General features: G+C 48.8%; 1 protein-coding gene across 2 annotated transcripts in view; it reads left to right on the top strand.

The window, feature by feature from the left end:
- INPP5D (inositol polyphosphate-5-phosphatase D) overlaps window positions 1-25410 on the top strand; it is a 124619-nt gene that overhangs the window by 65691 nt on the left and 33518 nt on the right. For both annotated transcript variants that reach the window (XM_047869461.1, XM_047869460.1), the window contains exons 6-13: window positions 5532-5619; window positions 9705-9785; window positions 9953-10024; window positions 10968-11091; window positions 18276-18382; window positions 20536-20638; window positions 22913-23109; window positions 23572-23689. In XM_047869461.1, coding sequence (XP_047725417.1) covers window positions 5532-5619; window positions 9705-9785; window positions 9953-10024; window positions 10968-11091; window positions 18276-18382; window positions 20536-20638; window positions 22913-23109; window positions 23572-23689 — 890 coding nt within the window. The remainder of the gene's footprint in view (window positions 1-5531; window positions 5620-9704; window positions 9786-9952; window positions 10025-10967; window positions 11092-18275; window positions 18383-20535; window positions 20639-22912; window positions 23110-23571; window positions 23690-25410) is intronic.

Here is a 25410-nt window from a genome sequence, read left to right as displayed (position 1 = left end):
TGTTTATTTATTTTTGAGAGAGAGACAGAGACAGAGACAGAGCGTGAGCCGAGAAGGGGCAGAGAGAGAGGGAGGGAGACACAGAATCCAAAGCAGGCTCCAGGCTCTGAGCTGTCAGCACAGAGCCCGACGCGGGGCTCGAACTCACAGACCGAACCATGAGATCATGACCTGAGCTGAAGCCCCACACTTAACCGGCTGAGCCACCCAGGAGTCCCTCAATCTCTTCTTACAGAGTTTCCAAACTAGAAGGGAAGATGAATTCAGAAAGTAAATAATTGTAAACAGCACCCTTACTTTAAAAAATGGCAATATGTAATATCATTCCCACTGCCTGATAATACAATATAAATTCTGAAGCAGTATCTTCAAGGAGAAGATTACTGACCTGGAATTAACAGAACATAGATGTCATTCAAGAGCACAGGGAGTCAGGGTGCCTGGGTGGCTCAGTCAGTTGCACGCCCGACTCTTAACTTCGGCTCAGGTCATGGTCTCACAGTTTGTGGGTTTGAGCCCCGTGTCGGGCTCTGCACTGACAGCACGGAGCCTTCTTGGGATTCTCTCTCTCTCTTTCTTTCTCTCTGCCCCTCCCCCGCAAAATAGATAAATAAGCTTAAAAATAAAAAGAGCACAGGGAGTCTTTGCAGATTTTAAAAACTTGTAAAAATGTTCTAATCACATGTGTTTCCTTTAAAAAGGATCTGAGAATTTTTTTTTCCAGAAATCTTAGAGGGCTGGTGGTCCTAAAAATAAGAGCCCAGCAGCTTACTGAGCAGCTGGATATGAATACACCCAAAGCAAAAGTGTTCATTCTATACTCCCAGAACACAACATGACAAAAATAGAAATAAATAAGAAGACTAGCCACAACCACCCAACCATCTGCACACTTTCAGATAGCCTCTTAAATCACAGCTAAATTAAGGAAAGAACCGACACAAGGGGTACCCTTTATGGGTAGTGTGGGGGCACTGAGTAATCAGACCACCGCGTAGGAGAACTCTGTATGGCACAGCCAAAGCACTACTTGGAGGAAAAGCCATAGCTTTAGATGCTCTGTTAGGAAAAAGGGGGTAGGATGAGTCAAACACACAAACTGAATCCAGACTGTGAGTCTCTTGAAGGTTATCGTGGGTCAAGTCCTAATAGCCTTGCTATTTCCCACATCCAGCAAAGTACGAGAAACATGTGTTTACTCAGTGCTCATGAACGGAGATTGAATGCGTGCTGAGTATGTGTCATGCACTGTTCCAGGGATGGAGACACAGCAGTGACCCACACAGAGTCTTTTAAGAGGTCTCTGTCTAGCAAATAAACAATAACAACAACTGTTAGAGGGGGTATGGTCAAAATAAAATCAGAAATAAACTAGGAAAACAGTCAGTTACCATTTTAAATATTAGGTGGGCGCCTGGGTGGATCAGTCGGTTGAGCATCCGATTTCAGCTTGTGATCTCCCAGGTCTTGGGTTGGGTTTGAGCCCCACCTTTGTGCTGACAGCTCAGAGCCTGGATCCTGCTTCGGATTGTGTGTCTCCCTCTTTCTCTGCCCCTCCCCCACTCGCTCACGTGCACGCTCTCTCAAAAGTAAATAAACATTAAACAAATTAAAAAAAAATTTGGAAGCATAAGAGACTTAGTAATCTGCATTAAAGATTTGCAAATCAAGAATACAGTGCACGGGGATGGGACGCCTGGGTGGCTCAGTCAGTTGAGTCCGACTTCGGCTCAGGTCATGATCTGGCAGGTTCCTGAGTTAGAGCCCCTCATCAGGATCTGCGGTGACAGCTCAGAGCCTGCTTCAGATTCTGTGTCTCCCCCTCTCTCTGCCCCTCCCCTGCCCACACTGTCTGTCTCTCTGTCAAAAATAAATAAACATTAAAAAAGAAAAAAAAATTTTAATTAAAAAAGAACATGATACACATTGACATGGCTACAGATCTTCATATTATAGTTAAATGGAACAAATATTTTACATATAATATGAAACATAAAAATTACCATGAGTGCCCTCCTTTGAAATTTCAAGAAGCAAATGAGGACCATAATCTATAAATTATTCCTGAATGGCAAAAATCACCTCATTCAGTCTTCAAGAAAAATACAATAGTCAAGATAGCAGCCTGAAATAAAACGGTATCCATTTATTAATATAAATGTTTAATATTTCAGTAATGTTTTAGTATATATAATTTAGTAATATGAAAAATGGAGGCTTAGATAAAGAGCTCACTTCAAGGAAAAGTCAACGTAAAACACCATCATTTAGTAGATTAAAAGATGAAAGAATCATTTGCATAGGTATCCTAACAGATGTGTGATTTTTAAAAAGTCATTTCTGGGGTGCCTGGGTGGCTCAACTCGGTTGAGCATCCAGCTCTTGATTTTGACTCAGGTCACAACCCCAGGGTTGTGGGATCGAGCCCCAAGTCTGCCTCTTCTCTGAGCTTGGGCCTGCTTGAGATTCTCTCCTTCTCTCTCTCTCACTCTCTCTCCCCCTCTGCCCCTCTCCCCCACTCACTCTCTCTATTAAAAAAAAAAAAAGTCATTTCTAATTTTAAAGCATTTTACAAATGGAATAGAGGGCTACTTCCTTAGTAATGCAATAGGTGTCAATGTAAAACCAATTACACTCGACAGGGAAACAGTAAAATCATTCTATTAAACATTCTAACGAAAGAGAGGCACCTGGGTGGCTCAGTCAGTTAAGCGTCCAACCTTGCTGACTTTGCTGACTTTGGCTCAGGTCATGATCTCACAGTTTGAGTTCAAGCCCCGCATCAATCAGCCTGTCAGTACAGAGCCTGCTTTGGATCCTCTGTCCCCCTCTCTCTGCCCCTCCCCTGCTTGTGCTTTCCCCAAAATAAATAAATACTAAAAAAAAAAATTTTTTTTAACAGAAGAAAAAGGTGCCCTTTATCACCTGGTTTTGTGTTGTATGGGAAATTTTGGCCAAAGTAAGATGAGAAAAAGAAGGGACCCTAACCAACATTTCTAGACACATCTGGGAGCCAGTCAGATTTGTCAAGATTTTACAGTTTAAAAATAGAAGGAAAACCGGCATCATTCTTAGAAAACCCTAAGGATTCAGCTTGTGTATGTGTATTTGTGTTTTTAGGAAAACATTTTTAAAAAGGAGAACAATGAGGGACATCTGTTTGACGTTAAAACATGTTCAGAATTAGTGCCTTGGAAATTTTTTTATTTTAACCCAGAATTCTTGTATGAAGATGATAGTTTAAAGGGAATACTGCTGGGGCACCTGGGTGGCTCAGTGGGTTAAGCCTCTTCCTCTTGATTTCTGCTCAGGTTGTGATCTCATGGTGGTGGGAGGTGGGATCCAGCCCATGTCAGGCTCCAGTTAAGATTCTCTCCCTCTCTCTCTGCCCCTCCCCTGCTCACGTGCGCTCTCTCTCAAAACAAATACATAAATATTAAAGATAAATAAAGGGAAGACTGCTGCATGGACAGATGAATGAACTCTGGTGGAGGGGTTGGGGAAACCCAGAACCTGCCTGCCCAGCCTTCCCCTCTCTCTGGTTTGCCAGTCAGTTCCCTCCACACCCTTCCTGGTCCCTGGAGTAGACCCACTTGTGATGCCTTCAAAACCAGCAGGTTAAAACACCATCCCCGAAACCGTGAGACGTTGTAAATCTGCCATCTTGGCATTGCCTGGTACACATGCGGAGCTCTGGATTTGTAGTTAAATGAATGATATGGAGCCTGGAAACAAATCCTACCATATTCTAGAAGAGCGTATATGCTCGATGAGCCCAAAAGAAGTATGTAAAACAGAGCAAGTGCTGTTGAGTGAAACTGAATAGTAATATGGAGAAAGATGAACCTAGTTCCACCCCATATTTAAAAAAAAAAAAAATCTGGGGGCGCCTGGGTGGCTCAGTCGGTTGAGCATCCGACTTCGGCTCAGGTCACGATCTTGCGGTCCGTGAGTTCGAGCCCCGCGTCGGGCTCTGGGCTGCCGGCTCAGAGCCTGGAGCCTGTTTCAGATTCTGTGTCTCCCTCTCTCTCTGCCCCTCCCCCGTTCATGCTGTGTCTCTCTCCGTCTCAAAAATAAATAAACGTTGAAAAAAAAAAATCTAGATGAGGTAAGGGATTAAAAAATATAATATCAACAAGAAAAACCCATATGTAATGTAACTTAAAAAAAAGCAAGAAACCAAATTAAAATGAGCTAATAATTGCTTACTAGTAAATACTGATGATAAATTTTTAACTAAGGGAAGCAAAGAATTACCAAGGAAAAGATGAAAAATAGAACAAAAAATTATAAAGCACTTTGCAATGAAATCCAACCTGCCCAGGATGAAAATAACAGAATGGGGAAAAAAGTGCAACATCCAGATTAAATAAAAAGCAAAGCGGGATGTAACGTTTATACCAATGTCCAAAAATTCTGCAAAATTCCCAACAGAAAACTGACAAAGGACACAAACAATTTATACAAAAAGAAATACAGTAGAAACCAACTATGTAGAAATATATTTAATGACAATAAATTAAAGGTATGCAAACAATGCATCAATATTGAAATGCAGTGTTATATCCACTAAACGAGAGAGGGGAAGAAAATCCTAGACTGAGGACAGCACATCAAATGGGCAGGCTCAGACAGTGCCCCTGGCCCGTGATGGGTACCATCACTCAAAGGCTTAGCAATACTGCTCAAGAGACACAATCTCTGTTTATCATCAAATTTAATTGAAAATAAGAAAAGAAAGGGTATGGGAACAAAGCTGTTCAGAGCAGCCTTTATTTGTAATCGCCAAGATCTCAAAATAACCCAAGTATCTAGCAATTCGTTTTGGCACGTTTACTCGATAGAATATTTCAACACCATTAGAGCGTTAAACATGTAAAGACATGAAGTTTGGGGTGAAATAAGGGAGAACTAGAACTCAGAATTGTCTGCCACTGTGCTTAAAACAATGTGAAAACAATAGAAAAAGACAGGAGCAAAGAATGGGTAGGAGTTGTCAAGGAATTAGACAATGAAAAAAATCTCTCCAGGCGTCCGTCTCGGGGGTGGGGAGGGGATTTGAACTAGAAGGCGCAGACGACTGCTAGCACAGGAAGCCCCTGGGGCACACATTTAAAATGCAGATTCTGGACCAAATCGGGTTGGGGCCCAGAAATTTGCATTTTTAACACCCGGGTGTGTTTGCAATTCTTCTAAACACTCGAGGTTGGGAACCAGGGATTACGGAGTGATTTCATAGTAGTTTCGAGATCCTAGATTCGAATTATCCGCAGCCTGTGAGTATGGCTAACCAGAGGTAAATCAGATCTACGGATCTACGCATTGCGACTCCGGTTTGGCCCAGGGTGGGCGACAGGATGGGAAGAGTGGGGGTCTTGGTGGGGGGAGGGGGGCCAGCACTGGCAGGCTTGGATCTTTGCCCGGGCTTGTCTTTTGCCAGACTGGGTGTGGCCATGCCTCTGGCTGGATCCTGCCAAGCCTTCCCTGGGTCCTCACTAATCCTTGACCTTCACCTTGTCTCCTGCTCCCAGCGAAATCACCCGGACCCTCCCCTCCCTGGAGTCTCTGCAGAGGCTGTTTGACCAGCAGCTCTCCCCTGGCCTCCGTCCACGGCCTCAGGTAAAGGCTCTGGGGTTGGGAAGAAGAGATTGATAAACTAGGGTGGAGGTGAGGGGTGTGGGGGGTAAGGTAGCCCGAGTCCCCAGGGCTCAGAAGGGAGCCCCCCATCCACTCCCGCCCTGAGTTGGCTGGGGGACCAGAGCATGGGGTGGCCGGTGGGGGTGGGAGATTCAGGACCCTGTACCACCAGTAAGGCATTTCCCTGATGCCTGATTTTGACTTGAGTAAAGATTTCAAATTACATACTCAGCAGAACTGCCTGTTAGTGTTGAATAAGGGAGTACGCACGGCCTTTTCTCATCATTGTTCATCGGAAACTATTAGAAAGAAAAACACGAGGTGCCTAGATGCTGGATCCTGCCTCTTGCCCCTTAAGGTGAAGATGCTCCCTGCCCCCATCCACACACAGGCTCACAGACTCACAGGAGCCAAGGCCAAGTCATCTAGGGAGCAAAGATCTACATATTGAAAGGTGTTACCAGCAGAGTTAAAAAGCAAAAGCAGCATCTCCAGAAAAAGTACTTGCAACAAATATAAGGGACAAAGGATTAATATGTTTTAAAAAAAAAAAGAAAGAAAGAAAGTAAAACTTCTTACAAATAATTAAGTAAAAACAACCCCATTTTTAAAATGGGGAGAGGTTATAAAAAAAGGCTTTCTTACTAACGAGGGGTGGGAGCAACCAATATATATATACAAAAACTTGTTTAGCCTTACCTCATTAGTAACTGGCAAATGACATTCATAACCTTGCCTATCAGATGAGCAAAAAGTTGATTGGTGAAGTGAGGGCTTGGCCGGGCTTTTGGGGTCAGGGACTCTGCGTTCATTGCTGTGCAGTTGGGAGTAGAAACGGGGTTTCTGAAACATTGTTTATCTGCAACGACCATGTTAATTGCACACATCCTTAAAGCATCCTTAAAGCACCCGGTTCTATTCCTAGGCAGCTGTCTTAGGGGAAAAAAGCAAATGGCAAAACAATCTATAAACTCCGAGGTACATCTATATGTGGAAATCAGACCAGAAGGATTTATACCCAAAGGGCTAGTCTAGTCACCCCCAGGGGGGATGGACAGAGGGAGAATGGGGTAGGCCAAGGGGGACTTTGGGTTTGACCGTACCGTTTGCTAAGAGGTTTTTCTACTGAGAAAATGTATATGTGCTATTTATACAGCTTAAGAATTCACCAGAAATTTAAAAAGGTGATTTTGCTTTCCTCGAAGTGAAGGATGATACGTTAATTTCTGGGGAAGTAAAAGCAAATCCAGGCAGAACAGGGGCCCTGCCAGGCCCTCACATTTACGTAGTTGGAACCGAAGACCACGCCCACATTTTTGAAATGGACCAGAGGAGGTAGAGGCCCCCAGGAAGTTAAGGTGACAGCAGCCAAGCTGGGGTGCTGCAGGACAGAGCTGGGACAGGATGGAGAGAAACCTCAGATGAGGTTGGAGAGAGGGGGTTCTCCTTCCCACTCTCCCTTATGAGACCCTGACCCACAAAGAAATGCAGAAAGGTGGTTCTTGCCTTCAGAAGTTCACAAATGGAGGAGGAAGTTCCAAGGCTGCCAGCAGTAGAGGAAAGAACACTCAGAAACAGATGAGCTCAACGTCTGACGGGCCCCTGGTGGCCCTTCGTTTCCTTATCTGTGCAATGGATATAGCGTGTCTGATACTGCAGGGTTTTTGAAGGAGTAAGTGAAATGTTTGTGCGAGATCACATGGCACTAGGCCCTTCTCCTCGGGTAGGCGAGACCTGCTGGGGACACCTGGACCCGTGTGTGGAATTTAGTTGAGAACTGATGGGAGGTGCAACGTTACCAAAATGACTGCGGACTTCAGGGTTAGGAGAGACGTAGCTTTGCCCGGGGTGAGAAGGGAGAGTCGTTAACCCTGGAACCCACATCCTCCCTTTAAAAGGGCAACTAAAAAGCAAAGCAAAATAACTGGGCCAGTTATGGGAACCCGCAGGTGTCACTCAGACCAATTCGCTCACTTCTAGGCTAAGCTGTGAATTATGTCCTCAGCCTTGACGTTCGTGACATTTGGGGCCAGATGATTCTTGGTTGTGGGGGACTGTCCTGTGTATTGTAGGATGTTAACGCCTTCTTGTTTCTACTGACCAGATGCCATTAGCATCCCCCAGTTGTGACAACCCAACATGTCTCCAGACATTTCAAATGTCCCTTGGGGGGCAAGATCACCACCAGCTGAGAAACACTGGGCCAGATCTACTTGAAAGTCTCAGGTCTATACTGGCTGTGTGACCTCGGACAAGTTGACTCACCAGCTGTGACTCAATTTCCCGTCCGCAAAACAAGGGTTAGAAGAATCGATTCATGCTAGGATTAGATGAATGGATGCGTTTAAAATGTGCTTGGCAGCAGCAGAACTCCTCAGATTCTCCCGTATGTTCTGCGGGCTGGGACCCACAAGTGCAGGCATCATGCTAATCCCTTTGGTCCTGAGAACCAACCCCCAGTTTGTCAATAGCTTTGTTTACACTCGGTAAGTTTCTGCCAAGCCTGCCTCATAAGACACAGGAGAGGGGAAGAAGACAGCAGCCTAAATCCACCAGGTGACTGCCCCGGGAAGCCAGCAGGTCATTCCAAGTGTCCAAGAAGGAGAGAAGGAGGTCAAATCTGTTATCTTTTAAATTTTTTATGAGAAAAACAACCCGGAACAAAGGGATCCTGAATTGTCCCTCTGCTGATCAGCTGGTCTGCACCACCCCCACCTGAGGCCCCTCCACCCTGCCCCACCTGAGACCCCTCCACCCCGCCCCCCCTGAGGCCCCTCCACCCCGCCCCACCTGAGGCTTGACCTTGAGCTTTGTTAAGGAGCAGGGCAAAACCAAAAGAGAAATGTTGACAAATAGGATGTGTTTGAGGTGTTGACAAAGTCCTGAGGGTTGTGGGGGGTGATGAGGGTGGTTGGGGGCAGTTGTGATGGCCATGGTGGGGGTGGTGGCCGAGGTGATGGGACAGGTAGTACACTAAAGTGGGGGGGGGTGGAATTGGATGTCAAACAAAAGTGTAGGGCGGCTGACTTCCTAAGCAAGGGGTGAGGTGAAGGGATTTCACCTGGTTGGCAATAACCCTCGCTCCACTCCATACACATGTCTGATTTTCTCCTCCAGCTTCTGGAAGGCAGGGATGGTATCATTAATTCCACATGTGTGACTGCACATCTGGCTCAGAGTAGATACCTTGTAAATGTCGGTTCTGGGAATAAACGCTTGAGACCGTGGATTTGGTCTCAAGACGGTCATGGATTCAAGTCCCGCTCTGCCATTCACTGGCTGTGTGACTTCAGACAAGGAACTTCGGCTCTCTGGGCCTCCTGTACGTGTTGACCAACTTCATGGAGCATCTTCTATGGCCAGGTGCTAGTCCTGCATGCCATGCTCATGGCCCCAGTTCTTACAGAGCTCCCGTTCTGGCAGGGAAAACACAAGGAACAGATGAATGACCTAGGTGGTTGATATGGAACAAAGCAGAGTGATTTGAGAGAGATGGTCATCTTTAGCTAGTGTGGTCCATGAACACCCCTTTGTGGATCTGAGACCTGAGTGAGGAGGTGGTCCTCCCAGGTGACCCCCCACATCTCTGGGAATTCCTCGGGGAGTGCAGCTCCAGGCCACGCACAGGTCACAGGTGAGGAGGAGAGCGGCTGGGGGTGAAGGGTCACCATACAGAGCCTCAGAGGGCAGGGTAAGGAGTTCAAATAATTTTCTCCCGGTGGTGGGTTTTAAGCAGCGAGATGGCTATATTTTGGAAGTAGAGGAGGAACACCAGTGCTGTAGATGTAGGGGGAACAAAGGTAACAATCAAGGCCCATCCCAGAATGTTTTTTGAGCAACTTGAGGTGACAGGAAATTGGAGAAGCAGATGAAGGTTTATTCTTTGGCTACGATAATGTTGAGGTGATGCTGCATAGCTGATGTTCTTGTCTGCGAAGGGGGGTGATAGCACTTAGGGGGTTGTCGGCGGGGAGAGCGAAATGAGAGAGAGCGTGGAAAGGGCCCAGCGGAATGCCTCTGGATGGTGACACTCTGTGACTGCTGTCCCCGCTTGCTCTTTTCCTCAGGCGCCTGGTGAGGCCAATCCAGTCAACATGGTGGCCAAGCTCAGCCAACTGACGAGCCTCCTGTCCTCCATTGAAGACAAGGTATTAGGACATCCTGGGATGCGGCTTCTCTGGGCTTCTCTTTCGTCCTCTCTTCGCTTAGAGAATGCCCCAGTGTGCACGCTTGTGCTCCCTTTCACTCTGTCCCCAAAGACGCTGCTTTCCCTGTGCCCCCCAACCTGAAGAGCCTTGTGCATTCATGCCCACAGGTCAAGGCCTTGCTGCATGAAGGCACCGAGTCTCCCCATCGACGTTCCCTCATCCCCCCGGTCACCTTTGAGGTGAGTGGCTGTGCCCTTGTATTCCAGGAAGCCGGGGGCCGTTCTGGTCCCTGTGGAAGGACAGCCTTTTGGCTCAACAGTATGAAGGCAAGGAGCCCGACACTGAGAGTGCTGGTTGGCAGGGCCACGTGTGGAGCTGGTACCCAGACAGGTGTGCGAACCCCCTTCAGGGAAGGCTCCCCAGGGGAGAGCTCCTCGGCCCAAGATGCTTTAAACTGTATCTTCCAACTCGTGGCAGTCAGTGACATCAAAAAGGGGCCCCCAAAACTGGCAGCAAAGTAGTGCCTCAAGAGAAGAGCAGGAAAACATACAGTTTCCATGATTTCCCCGAGCGTGACTTACGTAGAACCTCCGAGCTCAGATACAGAAATTTGTTTTTCTTAACGATCCACACAGATTCTGGTGCAGCCAGCCCAGCCCTGGTGCCACATTCCAAAACACAGGACGAGATGCGCCCCAAAGGCCCTTTCTGGCCCTGATGATAATTCTGTTTCCATCTCCAGCTTCTGAGCATGCCTAGGCAATTGTCTTTTTCCTAATTGTTATCGGTAAATGTTAAATTGTTGGTTGTAACAAGGCCCAGGAGCTTAAATCTGTTATGAACATCCTTTCTGGGAATAGATGACACATCAGATCAATGAGTGTTGTCAAATTAAGCAGCGAAATGAATCAGTTTCCGGGAGTTCACCTGTTCCCCCTGCCAAACCTGTTGGCAGAGCAGCTGATGTGCACACGACGATCGCCAGGTTCTCGGGGGCTGCCCGCAGAAACATGGACTGGGGCTCTGGGGCGAGGGACGCTGGGAGGTAGGAGCCCAATGGCACCGACGGGACACCAGGGCTGGAGTGGCCAAGGGCTGTGCAGCCCCACGGACGAAGGGCTCACAGGCTCTGGGAGAGTCTGGAGAGAGAGAGGGTGACCCACGTCTCGCCTCTCCTTGCAGGTAAAGTCAGAATCCCTGGGGATTCCTCAGAAGCTGCAGCTCAAAGTCGACGTGGAGTCTGGGAAACTGATAATTAAGAAGTCCAAGGATGGTTCAGAGGACAAGTTCTACAGCCACAATAAGAGTAAGACCCCCTCCCACACCCGTGACGCTCCCCTTCTGCAGGTGCCGTTACCCCTGGCTGTCCGGTCAGTAGCGGACCGCCAGAGAGGAAGTCCCACCAGGCACGCCCACCCCTGTGCCAGGATGCTCACCACCCCTCACCCTGCCTGTGGGTCCCCCGCCCAGCTCCGAGGCCCACCTCACATGTGCCTCCTTCACGAGGCCCTCCGTCTGTTCCACTGCCTTCCACCAAAGCCTGGGGAAGTGAACTTACATGCTCGGCGCCGGGCGGGGGCCGGGGGGCACTTCTTTGTGAATGTGCACTTCCCCACTAGGAGCCAGGCTGTTGCAAAAGGCCACGGCACAGTCCCCATACAGAGCCCTGCACATGGAAGGGTTGCCGGACCAGTCAGCATCTTGAAGTGTAGCGTAGACTGAGACCCAGTTTAGCATGTGCTCAAGCATGTGGGTTCTGGAACTAAACTGCCTGAATTCATATCCCAGCTCTGCCACTCAGCAGCTGTGTGACCCTGGACGCATCGCCCAACTGCTCTGGGCCTGAGTAAGCATCAACAGAGATGGCAGAGGCAGCATCTCATGGCATGTTTCACATGGATCTCTAGACTTACCCATCAAGAGCAGCCTTACCCCATCAAGAACACTCACCTGAGCTGTCTCTTCAGATGGCAGATACTTGGCTCGACAGCCAAGCCCTACAGCAACATCCCCCAGAGTCCCCTACAGCTGGGCCTGCAGACTGGCAGGAAGGGAGATTCTATATTCAGTGCTGGCTTGGTGCCACACTGTGCTGGGCACAAGGGGACAGAGAGGAGTGTGGGTAGATCAAGGCCCTGCCACTTGCTAGTGATGTCATGTTGGCCTGGTTACTTATGGCCTCTGCTGTGCCTCATTTTCCTCATCTGTGAAATGGGAATAATAGTAATAGTAATAACAATAATGGATTTCTCCTAGGTTTGTCATGCGGAGTAGATGAGCTGCGGCATTTGAGAGCACCTCCTTTGTGCCCAGCAGCAGCACCGGCCCCATGGCAAAGTGCCCAGGCAGAGGCCAGGGGAGAGAGGTCAACCCCACGTGGGCCTACTCCGGCCTGCAACCTCTTGCTCCTATCTGGGCTGTGGCACCAAGGTCCAAGGGATGCTCTCAGGGCAGCAGGTGGGGTGGGGGTCTGGGGACCAGCCCCATGCAGGAAGTGGGGTGCAGGGAGGGGAAGAGCGTAGATGGCGCAGGGGAGACGGTAGAAGCCCAGCCTGGAATCCCAGCTTGGCCACTCGTGACCTCGGTCTAGTGCCTCTCTCCGTGTGCTCTTGTCATAAGGATACACACCCTGTGGGGCTGCCACAAGCCTTAAAGAGGTCAACTTATAGTAAGTAGTAGGTGCTCGTGAAAACACCGTGGCTGTTCTAATCATCCTTCCAAGGTAAGGCAGAAATGGAGAGGGCAGGATACAGCAGTGAGGAAAGACCAGGAAAAGAAAGTCCCTAGACACGGGGGTGTCGTGACACAGACACAGACACAGGCTGTCATGATCATGCAGAGTGGGGGTCACAGTGTTGAGGCAGGGCCAGAGACATGGGGCGTATGAGGGTTTGAAGTAAAGATCTCGAATTTCTGGACTCGAGGGTTCTGGGAAGCACTATTCACCCTTGTCAGTTTAATTCAGTGGACATTTTTCCTTGGAGTATCTTCCACGGACCAGTCCCGAGTATAGTCCTCCCTCAAAGATGTAGCAGTTTAGAAGGAAAGTTGACTTGTGAGCACGTATTAGAACGTGTGTCAGATGCCAGGTTAGCCTGGAAGGACAATTGATTAGCTCTGTTGTGGGATATATAGGGAGGCTTCATACTACAGATGGCTCTGTCTAGGGCTTTGAAGGATGAATAGGAGTTCACCAAGCATAAGGTGGGAGAGGGCACTAGGACTGCGTGGCATATGTCGGAGCAGGGTGTTAGGGAAATCTCACGTTACTTGTGGCCCCAAGGGGAGGAGCAGTGGGGCATGGGGTCGCAGATGTGGACAGGGCCCTGAATGCCAAAGTAAAAGTTGGAGACGTTCTGTGGAACGGAGAGCACTGATAGATGGGTTGACCTCCTAGAGGGGTGAATATACCCCTTGGTGGGATTATGGGCGGTGTGAGAGTTGCCGTCAGATCAGGGATGGGTGAACGAGCCAAGCTGGAGAAGAGCGGCCCCGGGAAAACCCAGCTCGTGGAGGCGAATGAGCCTTTGAAGGAGAAGCATGGATGCCCAGAGCCTGCCGGCCCAGACCGCCTGCGGGCCGCACCTACCTGGTCCCTGTCCTCTCAGTCCGTGGAGCCCAGCTCACCCTCTGTTATGGCATCTGTCTCATCAGGACACAATTACTTGTTCACAAGTTCCCTCCCTTAAGTGGGCCAAGTCCCTATCTTACACCCTCTGAAATCCTGCACAGGACCAGGTACCCAGCAGGTGCACAGTCAGGGGTTGCCAATTGACTGAGGCGCTTGCAATGTTGCTCATCAATTCCCACCCCCCACGCCCGCCCACCAGAAACATGTGGTCTCCACAGAGGCCAGGAACTGGGGCTTTTTTGTTTACTGCTAAATCCCCAGAGTTTACAGCCACACTTCCACAGAGTAAGTGATTGATAAATACATACTGAGTGAATCCCTGAGTGAGTGAATGAACAAATGAGTTCAAGACCATTGCGGTAACACAGTCCATGGGGCCGCGTGTTTAGGGACTTGTCTATAACTGGCACCGGAGGCAGGGTGCTTCAGCAGCGAGGAGCTCTGGGTAGACTGGATTCACATACTGTGTCTGCATCCTTGCTCCACAGCTTGGTAGTGGTTTGACCTTGAATAGTGGCTTCACCACTCACACTCCATGTCCATGGCCATGAAACGAATTCCTGTAGGGTCATTGTGAGCGCTGGTGGGATAAGGCGTGTCTTCAGCCGGTCCTGGCACAGTTTCCAATCATGGTTCTGTAAAGTGCTGATCATTTGAAGGAAATCTTCGGCTGCAGGTGTCGGAGCTTCCTTGCCCTGCTCCAGTCACCATGTTCATGTGTAGCTTTGGCATTGAGCTCTTCTGTGCATAGGAAAAGCCAGTTGCTGTATGAGGAAACCATAATGTATTCACTCACTGAGCAGTTACTAGGTGTATTATGTGTCAGGTGCTGGGGATGCAAAGGTGAATAAGCCGGGGTGGGGCAGGGGGGGTCCTCGTTCTTAGGGAGGTTCCATGCAAGTAAGGGTCGAGGAGAAAATAGCCAAGTACACAAATATATAAACCAGTAAGGCGTCAGGGAGTGATAAGCTCTAGGCTGGGAATGTAAGCAGGATGATAGGACAATGATGGAGGGGTGCCATTTGAGCTGCCACCTGAGTGTCAAGAAGATGCTGGCCATGCAGACACCAGGACAGCGGCCCTTGAGCAGAGTTTCCAAGATGGGAGCAAGCTTGGCGTGTGCGAAGGCTGGAGTGGCTGGAGCGCAGACGGTGCGGAGATTGGGCCCCGATCCTGGGCTTGGTGAGCCGGGGTATGTTCTAAGGGCCGTGAGCCACTGTTAGGAGACTGGAAGCAAGGGAGTAGTGTGATCCCATTGAAGATGAACTCTGGCTGCTGTGCTAAAAGTAGATTGTGGGAGACAGGGAGACAGACCAATTAGGAGGCCTTGACAGTCGCCAGACAGTTGCCATGGTGGTGGCTTGACATGTTGAAAGATGGATGTTGGGAATGTTTTGAAGGTAGGACTGCTCACACCTGCTCATGGGAGGATGTAGAGGGGCAAAGAAGAGAACCACAAAGAGCTTCTGGTTTTATTTAACTAGGTGTGGGGACAAGTGGGCCACATACCAGCCCTGGTAGAGTACTAATCCTGATCGAGCAAGATGCCCCATCTTGGAAGCAGCCACACAATCCTGCATATGGATGTCAAGGAAAACCAGGAGTTTGGAAGGAAGGAGACATGGCCTCATAGTAGCAGATTAGGAAGAGTCTGAGGGGATCCCACTTGGTAGCAGTGGGAGTCACACCATGGGGTATTTACGGTGCCGACAAGGCTGATGGGATTTCTGAGCATACGGGACATCCACGATTTCCCTTGGGTGGGATTTCCGTCAAGATGGCCGTTGAACATACACATTTGTCAGTTCCCTCCTAAAAGCAAAACTCAACAGGGACAAAGAGACCAGGTGAGAAAATGATGGCAACAAAATTCTAAGTGCTGAAAAACAGATGGATAATGATAACCAACTTATAGGAACCCAAACTCAATTTTAAGCAGGTAGTAGGAAAAACTGAGACACCTGACTCACACCACAGAACCCACAAAGGGTACAGGAATTGATACTGTGAGGGGCCCCTAGAGGTGGGGGTGAAGGTGAGATTATAAACATCAGGATTGGAAGAAAATCTCTTCTGAAAGAGTTAGACCCACCAGATCTTTCTCCATTCCTCACAGCCTCCCCTCTAGGCCCCCTCACTCATTAGAAGACTGGATGTTAGTTCTCCAGAGAAGATAAAGGCTGGGGGGACACCAGGCCCAGTAAGGGCCGAGGAACCCACTGGAAACCCAGGACTAAATAGCAGTTACTTCTGAATGTTGATCCCACAGCCTTCATCCCTGCCTGGCCCGGATGCTGCCAGCCAGGTCCACACGCTGTGGGCAGGAGGTTGAAAGATTCTTCTCTGGAGCACATGACCAGCCCAGGGGCAAAAATCAAGAGGTTTCCCCAAGAGTCAGCCCATGAGACCACCCAGTACAGAAGCCCAGTGTGACTCTGTCACTGTTGGAAGACACAGCCGAGAATCACCAGACATTGAAGGGAAGCCTGGGATGGGCAGTGAGACTCAAGGCAAAAATAAGCAAGAAGACCAAAAACTTGGAGGGAGCAAATTATGAAGTTTGAAAGAAATTGGACCGTGAAACAAGAACAGAGTGCTATTTTAAAAGGAACGTCCAGAGAACAAAGTAGGAGGAGGAAGGAAGAGAGGGGAAGACGATAAGGAAGCGGAAATTAAAACATTACAGCAGAAAGTTTTAAAAATAAAAACAGAATGGAAGGGTAAAGTGATAAAGTTGAGGAAGGCTCCCAGAAGTAGAACAAAAGAACAAAGTGAGGGGAAAATAGAAGAGAAGAGCTTATTTAAAATTAGACCAGTCCAAGATGTCCAACACCAAAATAAGTCAGGAAGAGAAAATGGAAACAATGAGAAAAATTCTCAGAGCTGAACACCAGTTTCCAAATTGAAAATGGCCCACAAAGTGCCCAGCATAGCAGAGGAAATTTGTTCCACCTTAAGGCGCACACAGCATTGGAAATTCTTAACAACATTCGTGTCAAAGAAAGGATCCTAAAATCTTCAAGGTAAAAGATTACAGACTGTGGCAGGGCTCCCCCCAAGTCTATCTCTGGGTTCAGTGTCTCACCAGGAGAACTCCCAGGATGCAGCATAAAGTCATACAGCTATGCTTTATTACAGTGAAAGGATTCAAAGCAAAATCAGCAAAAGGAAAGGGCACATGGGAAGAATTCCATGGGGAAACCGAGCACAGGCTTCCAGGAGTCCTCTCCCAATACAAGTCACAAAGGGCACGCTTAATTACTCCCCCAGTGAGTTGTGACTATCCATGTGAAATGTCGTCTACCAGAGAAGCTCATTAGAAAGTCAGCACCCAGGATTTTTACTGGCGACTGGTCACATAGGCACCCTCTCTGCCTGGCACATACCCAAATTCTAGACTTCCAGGAGGAAAGCGGATGTTCAGCGTAAACCATACTGTTTTAGAAACAGTTTGGGGATAGTGAGCTGCTCTTATCAGTCAGGACATGCTGGGACCCTTCCCAAATCCATGTTCCCAGATGCCCTTCAACAACCACCTTGCAAGCATCTTTCCAAGGATGGTGGTCAGGCTTCTCAGGTTAACTCTTCTGCAGACAGGTATATCCAAATGACTTGGAGTTTCTCAGCAGCAGTGCCCAAAACTAGACATGATAGAGCAAGTTCTCCAAAGGGAGAGTCCTGAGGAAAATTATTCTGAAGTGTGCAGGTAGGGTTTTCAGGCATGCCAGGCCTCCAAAAGTTATTACCCATTCCCTTTTGGAAAACTTTTAGAGATGTTGCTCTACCAAAACTTGGGCATAAAGCAAGAAAGAGGAAGACATGATAGCTGAGAAATGGGATCCAGTACAAGAGAGACAAGTGAGTGAATTCCTGAATGATGGAGAGGGAAGTTCTAAGGTAATGGCTATGCATGAGGCGTAGAGGTCCCCAGCCCAGAGAAGAGAGGGCCCAGAAGCTCTGGGAGAGGCTTTCCCAGGATGGCAAACCTGTTGAAAGTGTTTAATTATAGGAAAAAGAGTTACATACTAGGAGGGTTAGGACCAATGGAAAAAAAAAAAAAAAAACCATGGCAATTATTAACTCCAGGAAAAACAAAGTTGTGTAGGAAAAGGAAAGCAGTGGAGGTTTATCTGTCAATAGCCCTTCCATAGTCCTAATAATACACTGAGTACTTACTTGGCCAAAATTACTGGAAGATGAGGAGGGGACTGAAATTATGCATTAGTAGGGGGAGAGGAGTGTGAGAAGGGAGACAGGTTGAAAGAGATCTAAACCTTCATCTTCTGTAGTGGGAAGTCGATATGCAATAGGAAATATCTAAAACTGAAACACCAAGACAATATAAGCATGTTATTTAGAGACACAGTAAAATTCCCAAAGAATCCATTAAGGGAGTTGAACGTGGCTGCCTGTCGGTAGGAGGACATTGGAGGGAGGTGGGGTGGGGGGGATACTAATGTTTGTAAAAAATCTTGTAGAACAATTTGAGTCTTGGTTGTTGATAGAAGTGAACAATTTTAATTTAGACACTAAAAGCAAAGCAAAAGAAGGAAGGAACGGAGGTAGGGACGAGGAGAGAAAGCAAAGGAGGAACATGAAAAGGTGACACTTCACACTGTCTCTGCTCTGGCCAGGCTGCCTCTTGCTTGTACAAAGCACCGCCCTTCTCAAGCATGAGCCCTTGTCCAGAAGAACAGCCAGGAGCAAAGGGATCTAGGAGACTAGGCATAAATTTGGTGCTCACCTGGGGATGGGAAGTCAGGATTGTTGTTGATCAGGTGGCAGAATATAGCGTAGACTCTACATATTGTAGTGTGATAAGTGGATGAGTGAATAAATTAACTTTCATTTCTCTTAAGTCCTGCAGCTCATCAAGTCTCAGAAGTTTCTGAACAAGTTGGTGATTTTGGTGGAAACTGAGAAGGAGAAGACCTTGCGGAAGGAATATGTTTTTGCTGATTCCAAAGTGAGTGATGACAAACTACTTAGATGGGTCAGGAGGGGAGTGAGGGACATGTGTCTTTTGAGGCTTGCTTGTGCCTGGAAATCTGCACCATTAGCTCCCTTGGTTCTCACAGCCCCCTTCCCACCTGGGAAAACCAGTCCCGGGGAGATTGGGACACGTCCCAGGTCTGCTGGGATTTGAACAGCTTGCCCCCGAGGGGGCGCGTCCTTGATCACTTGTGCCTTATCCCACCCTGAGCCCCACTTGGGAGACCTTTGCTCTTCTCTGGGCTGGACTCAGAAGCCCTCTGGGGCACCTCAGATTTAACTCCCAATGCCAGCCAGCACTCCTTCCGTGTCTGCATTTTGCCCCACTCTGCAGGAGTGAGACGTCCCACCAGGACTGGCTCCTGGAGCAGGAGGTGGTGCCAGCTGATGGAAATCCTCAGGGTCTTTGGGCATTGTGGGGGGCCTCTGTGTAGCCAGAGTCCAGCTTCTCTATGATCTGATCTCTCTGCTACGACATGGCACCCAGGGACGGAAACCCTCCACGTTGGCCTTACTGTTCACCCGTTAATATATGGCTCACGTGAGGCAGGGCGCAAAGCGCTCTAATCACATCAGATTGTTGGCTGACTGTGTGTTAGCACCACAGGAAGACTGAGGGACAAGGGCTCCCAGCTTAGCTTACCAAGTGCCAGGACCTGGCTTCTTTCACGTGCCCCGTGGATGAAGTGGCAGGGGTGGGCTGGTGGGAGGCCAGTAGGAGGCCCGAAGGTGCCCAGAGCTGGCTGAGAGGGTGGGAAGAACTCAGAGGCATGACAGCGAAGGGGCGGGGGGAGGTGGAGAGAAAGAACGCGTGGCTGGGCGTCATTCTGCGTACGGGGACATCGATCCCAAAACCAATTCTGCCCGTTGCTGCAAGCTCAGGATTGAGACACAGCAGTAAACCGAGGCACCAAATTTGGAGCCATTCGTACGTAACTAAAGACAGGTTTCCATAATGACAGTCCTCACAACGTCCTTGTGAGCTGGTTTCTTCAGAAGTGATTACCTGAGATTTGCAATTATTAGGGTGAATCGAATGAAATTGCCATCTCTGCAGGTGTGAAACAGGCACGTATTGGTAATTTCATATGGTACAACCTGAAATATGTGTGTGTGTGCTTTTTCAGCCTGCCCTTGACGGCACGCTCTGAGAGAGCTGCGCTGCTTTGTCCCCTGCTGTATACCCAGGTACCCGGGACAACTCAGTGAAGACTATGAAGGAGACTCTGACAGCTTTCATCTGTTCTTTTCTTGTTAGCTTCCTTGATCTAAATTTTCCTTCATTAAATACGTAGTCTATTCTTGGAGCGCCTGGGTGCCTCAGTCGGTTAAGCATCTGATTTTGGCTCCACTCACGATCTTGTGGTTTGTGAGTTCGAGCCCCACGTTGGGGCTCTGCTGTCTGTTGTTTCTGCTGTCAGCACAGAACCCGCTCAGGATCCTCTGTGCCCCTCTCTCTGCCCCTTCTCCTGCTGATTCTCTCTCTGTCTCCCTAAATAAAGAAATAAACTGGAAAACAAGCAAATAAATAAGTAATCTATTCTCGTTGGTGGAAAAATAACAAATAAGCAAAACATTTAAAATGAAAACACACCTGTGCTACTAGTAGACTTTGGACTCTGTCTTTCTGGATGGTTTTTGCTTGTGTTTTTGTAAAAATGCAACAGTGCTGTTCATATTGTTTGGCCAACTGACTTTTCCCACCTAACAATATAGTTTGGACATCTATGCTTGTTGAGGAAGTATTTCTGCACCAAAATATGTAAACCCTACGGTATTCTATCTGGCATGTGGATGACTCATAATACGATTATTAATTTGCTTCCCAGGATCGGACACTGAGGTCGTTTGTAATTTTTTCTGTGTTGAAGTGCGCGCTACGGTCCCCGTGACACAGTTGGGTCTTTGCACGTTTCCTGGTGGTTCTTAGAGTCAGGTCCTTGCAGAGGAATGGCAGTCAGAAGCCACCTCCTTAAGACTTTGGACCCACATTTCCAGATTGCTCTCCTGCAAGTTCGTACTGATTTGCGCCCCTCTCAGTTTTCTTGAAGCTGACCAAGCCCTTTGAAAGTGTAATGTGCAGGGAGGTGGAGGCCTTTCTGAGTCTGTCTGCCCTTCCATCCCTAGAAGAGAGAAGGCTTCTGTCAGCTTCTCCAGCAGATGAAGAATAAGCACTCGGAGCAGGCGGAGCCGGACATGATCACCATCTTCATCGGCACCTGGAACATGGGTGGGTCCACATGCCCCCCACCCCCATCCGCTTCCTCCCATCCCCTCCGTCTGGGTTCTGTTTTGCTGCCGCGGGCATCCGCAGATGGGTGGGGGACACCTGTCCTCTTCCCGCCGCCACACCCCAGCCCATCTACGCAGCCTCCTTTCTAGGGAATTGTGGACTTTTCCCGAGACAATGGATGAGAGAAAGGAGCTCTGGGATTCTCATGCCCCAAGAGCAGCTGGGCTGGGTTACCTGGCATGTGTAAGCTGGAAAGTGTTAGGGAAACTGCATATATGGGTGACAGGGCTCTTGGGCACCTGCCAGCCTTAGGCAGCTCGCCATGGGGCCTCAGGCCTGGAAGAGAGAACTCCCTCGCTGTCAGATTTACTGAGAGAGGAAGAGAGAGCTCTGATGCCCAATTGCATTTGAATTTCATACAAACGGCACAGTTTTTTAGTATTGGTATCTAGGTAGAAATAAATACATACTAAATATATATCATGCTAAATATATACTATATGTATTTATATACGGATACATATTATATGTTCATATATATTATACTGAATATAGGTTGTACCAGGTAGTGGAAGTATTCAGCTAGAAATAAGTACTAAATATACACCAAATATATAGTTACAACCATGCACTGTATACTTATATACTAATATATATACACTAAATATATATCACACTAAATGTAAAGTATACTAATTACTTAGTGTAAGTATTCAGCTAGAAATAAGTACTAAATATGCACCAAATATATATATATATATATATTTACTAACCATGTACTATATACTTAAATACTAATACATATTTATATACTAAATATATCACACTAAATATAAGTCATACTAATTATTTAGTGTAAGTTTTCAGCTAGAGAAAAACTAAGTAGGTACAGGATGTCTAGTCAATTTTGAATTTTAGTTAAACAGATATTGCCTGGGACAGACTTCCTCTAAAAGTTATCTGTTGTTTATCTGATATTTTAATTTAATTGGGTGTCTCTCCTCCCCGCACTGTCCAGAGCGGAGTCAGCCTCCGCCATCTGACACGGCTAGTAGTCACCTAGAAGTGTCCTCTGGGAGGATTAGGGTGAGTGGCAGCCCTTCGTGGAGGGACAGGAAGTGATCTGGAAATGAGAATGTAATTTGCTAGTCCTGGACTGTCGGCTGAGTGGAGAGTGGGCTAGTCTTCCAACAGGGAAGTCAAGAGAGCCGCTGACCCTGATTCCACAAGCCACCAGGCCTTCATGCCCAGATTTTTTTCCAGGGGCCAGAGTAACCCTGAAGTAGAACTCTGGCCCATGCCTGGGGACCTGTGTCCTCTTCTGTCCTCTCTAGTATTTCTTGCTGGCCGCCTGATTCTATCAGCTCTCCACTCGGGTTCGTGTATGCGGGTACGCTGTCCCTCTCGTGTTTCCTCTGTGAGCATGGAGGTCTTAGATTTGGCTGGACGTGGTTAAGCCCGTCCTGTTCCCAACTGGAGGGAGTGCCCTTCACACAGAAGACAGTGTGGAAGGAGCTCGCTGGCTGGCTGGCTGGGTGGGAGGCTTTCCCCAAGCAGAGACCACCGGCCCCGGGGTCTACAGTCCCACGACGAACCATAGCAGAGAACAGAATGATGGCAGTCAGGTCACGTCGGTTCTTGGCACTTGTGAGCCAAAAGGGTTATCTCCTTGGGGGAAAAGTTTACTCAATCTTGAAGGGTGTTTCGAGGAGAAATGTCTTTCATCGTTTCTTTATTGAGTTGCTTTGACTCATTTTTTGAAATGAAAATGGAGGAGGTCTCCACACTCTTCCTGTTTCTTTGGCTCTTAGTTTTCAGCTGAGATGTCTCTGTTTTGCAAGGAAGTCCCTGTTGTCTCCCAACCCTGGGCTAAAAGCCCCCATCCCAAACCTGCCAGCCTGCTGGGCTGTCATTGCCAATGGAATGTACATTGTTCAAGGACTGTCTCAGTCACTAAGTTAGCCCCAAAGACTAGGACGGTGTTTGACATCTTGTGCCACTCGTTCAAGGCACCATATGGAATCTTCAGGTACTAGTTCTCATCTTTAAAAGTTCGTGTTATCTTTACAAAGAAACGTTACTGCACTCTGACCCTACCTGACATCCTGGGAACAATTAGTACCTAATTCTCTATCTACAGTACTTTGTTGGGTGACCCAAATGGTTTTCAGTGACTGTGTGAACTTCCTGCCCTGCATACTTCCCCCACCTGTGTTTTGAATTCTCCTGATGTGCCTTTGACTCACTTGGTGTTGGGTTTTGCTGTTGAAGGTAACGCCCCCCCTCCCAAGAAGATCACGTCCTGGTTTCTCTCCAAGGGGCAGGGAAAGACTCGGGATGATTCTGCCGATTACATCCCCCATGACATCTACGTGATCGGCACCCAGGAGGACCCCCTGGGAGAGAAGGAGTGGCTGGAGATACTCAGACACTCCCTGCAAGAAATCACCAGCATGAATTTTAAAACAGTGAGCACCTGGCCAGGGCGCTGGGTGGGACTCAGGGGCAGTGGGCTTTGCGAGGCTGGCCAGGAGCATCTCAGAGGCAAGGGTGGGCTCAGCCTGTCTCCTCTCTCAATTTCCAAAGATGCCTGAATGTTCCTTGGTCGTTCTCCACCACCACCGTTACCTTCCAGGGCCAGAGAGGGGCACCTGTTCTGAAATTGGGGTCCGTGGGCGTTGCTGAAGATCACTAGCACGTCCCTTCTTCCCTGCCCCTGCTTGTAGGTCACTCTTGCTTCACTGAAATCTTACCAGTCCTGGTTCTTCAACTTTGTTGCACCTGCAAGGCATCATTAGGAGGCTTCGTGAAGCTTGGGGGTCCTAGACAGGTTCCCGGCACCTCGGGGGTGAGGGCTGGGTGGGAATCCCTTGCCGGGTGGTCAAGCACCATGCCCGGGCCAAGGGTCACCATGTTGTGCTCCCCTCCAGGTTGCCATCCACACCCTCTGGAATATCCGAATCGTGGTGCTGGCCAAGCCGGAGCATGAGAACCGCATCAGTCACATCTGCACCGACAACGTGAAGACGGGCATCGCCAACACGCTGGGTGAGCAGGGAGGGGCCGGGCTCCCCCGCTGCGTGTCCCCGGCTCCACTCGTGTGCCCATCCCGTCCCCACCAACAGCAACATCCCTGGGTGGGAAACTGAGCCTCACTTCCTGGGATCCCCTCGGTCCCGGGCAGCCGGAACGGTTGATTCCTCCAGCCTAAGCCCATCTGGGGTCTACCCCAGAGCGGCTGGGGATCTGGCCAAAATGCAGGCTCTGACTTAGCAGGTCTCAGGCGGAGCCTGACATTCTGAGTTTCCAGCCAGCTCCCAAGTGGTGTCATGCTGCTGGCCCCACAGACCCCCACCTTGAGAGTCCAGGACCTAGGACAGGGCTTGCTGGACTTGCTGTAAAGGGCCAGATGGCAAATGTTTTAGGCTCTATGGGTCCGTGCTGCTCCTTACCCTGCAGCCGCGACGCAAAAGAAACCGTGGGTAGCACGAACTTGAATGGGAGTAGCTGCGTTCCAGAAAGCTTTGCCTGCAGACACAGGTCGGGGCTCAATTTGGCTCACAGGCTTTTAAACAAATTTTTTATTCCTACATTTTTTTGAAAATTTTTTGACGATTTTATTCTTTTTTTTTTTTAATTTTTTTTTTTTAACGTTTATTTATTTTTGGGACAGAGAGAGACAGAGCATGAACGGGGGAGGGGCAGAGAGAGAGGGAGACACAGAATCGGAAACAGGCTCCAGGCTCCGAGCCATCGGCCCAGAGCCCGATGCGGGGCCCGAACTCCCGGACCGCGAGATCGTGACCTGGCTGAAGTCGGACGCTCAACCGACTGCGCCACCCAGGCGCCCCCGATTTTATTCATTTTTGAGAGACAGAGAGAGACAGAGCACGAGCGGGGGAGGGGCAGAGAGAGGGAGACACAGAATCCAAAGCAGGCGCCAGGCCCTGAGCGGTCAGTACAGAGCCCAACGCAGGACTCCAGTCCACAAACCGTGACATCATGACCTGAGCCGAAGACGGATGCTTAACCGACTGAGCCACCCAGGTGCCCCTCTCACTACTATTTTTTTTTAATTTTTTTTTTTTTTTTTGAGAGAGAGAGTGTGAGTGGGGGAGGGGCAGAGAGAGAGGGAGACACAGGATGTGAAGCAGGCTCCAGACTCTGAGCTGTCAGCACAGAGCCTGATGTGGGGCTCCAGCCCACAAACTGTGAGACCATGACCTGAGCCGAAGTCGGACGCTTAACCGACTGAGCCATCCAGGCGCCCCTGCCCACGGGCTTTATGTTTTCAACCCCTGGTATAGTTCTAGAAGGACTCGGGTTGGATGTGGAAATGCTGGTTTTAGCGGTGAGCCTGTGGGGACCTGTCAGGGCACCTCAGAGAGTTGAATTAAGAGCCGGGGACTTCAGGAGTGTGTTTGTGAGCGTGAGTCTTCGTGTGGGTGTAAAGGTGTGAGTGTGTGTGTGTCTATATGTACGAGTCTACCTCGTACGCAAGTCTGAGTACGTGTGTGTGAGCGTACATGCGAGTCTATGTGTGTAAGTCTGTGCTTGAGTGTGTGTGCAAGTCTGCGTGTTCGAGTCCGAGTCCGTGTGAGTCTGTGTGTGTGAGTGCACACGCAGGTCTGTTCGCAAGTGCATGTGTGAGTCTGTCGGTGAGTGTGTGTGGGCAGATGCACCCACGCGGGCCGTGGGTGGAGTTGAGGGCAAGGCTAGTGGTTTCTGGTGGTTGGAGTCAGGGACAGGACAGAGTCCCAGAGACAACA

The sequence above is a fragment of the Prionailurus viverrinus genome, chromosome C1, assembly GCF_022837055.1.
Source record: "Prionailurus viverrinus isolate Anna chromosome C1, UM_Priviv_1.0, whole genome shotgun sequence".
NCBI lineage: Eukaryota > Metazoa > Chordata > Mammalia > Carnivora > Felidae > Prionailurus > Prionailurus viverrinus.
The sequence above is the reverse complement of the archived record's forward strand: the minus strand, read 5'-3'. Positions and strand labels throughout refer to the sequence as shown.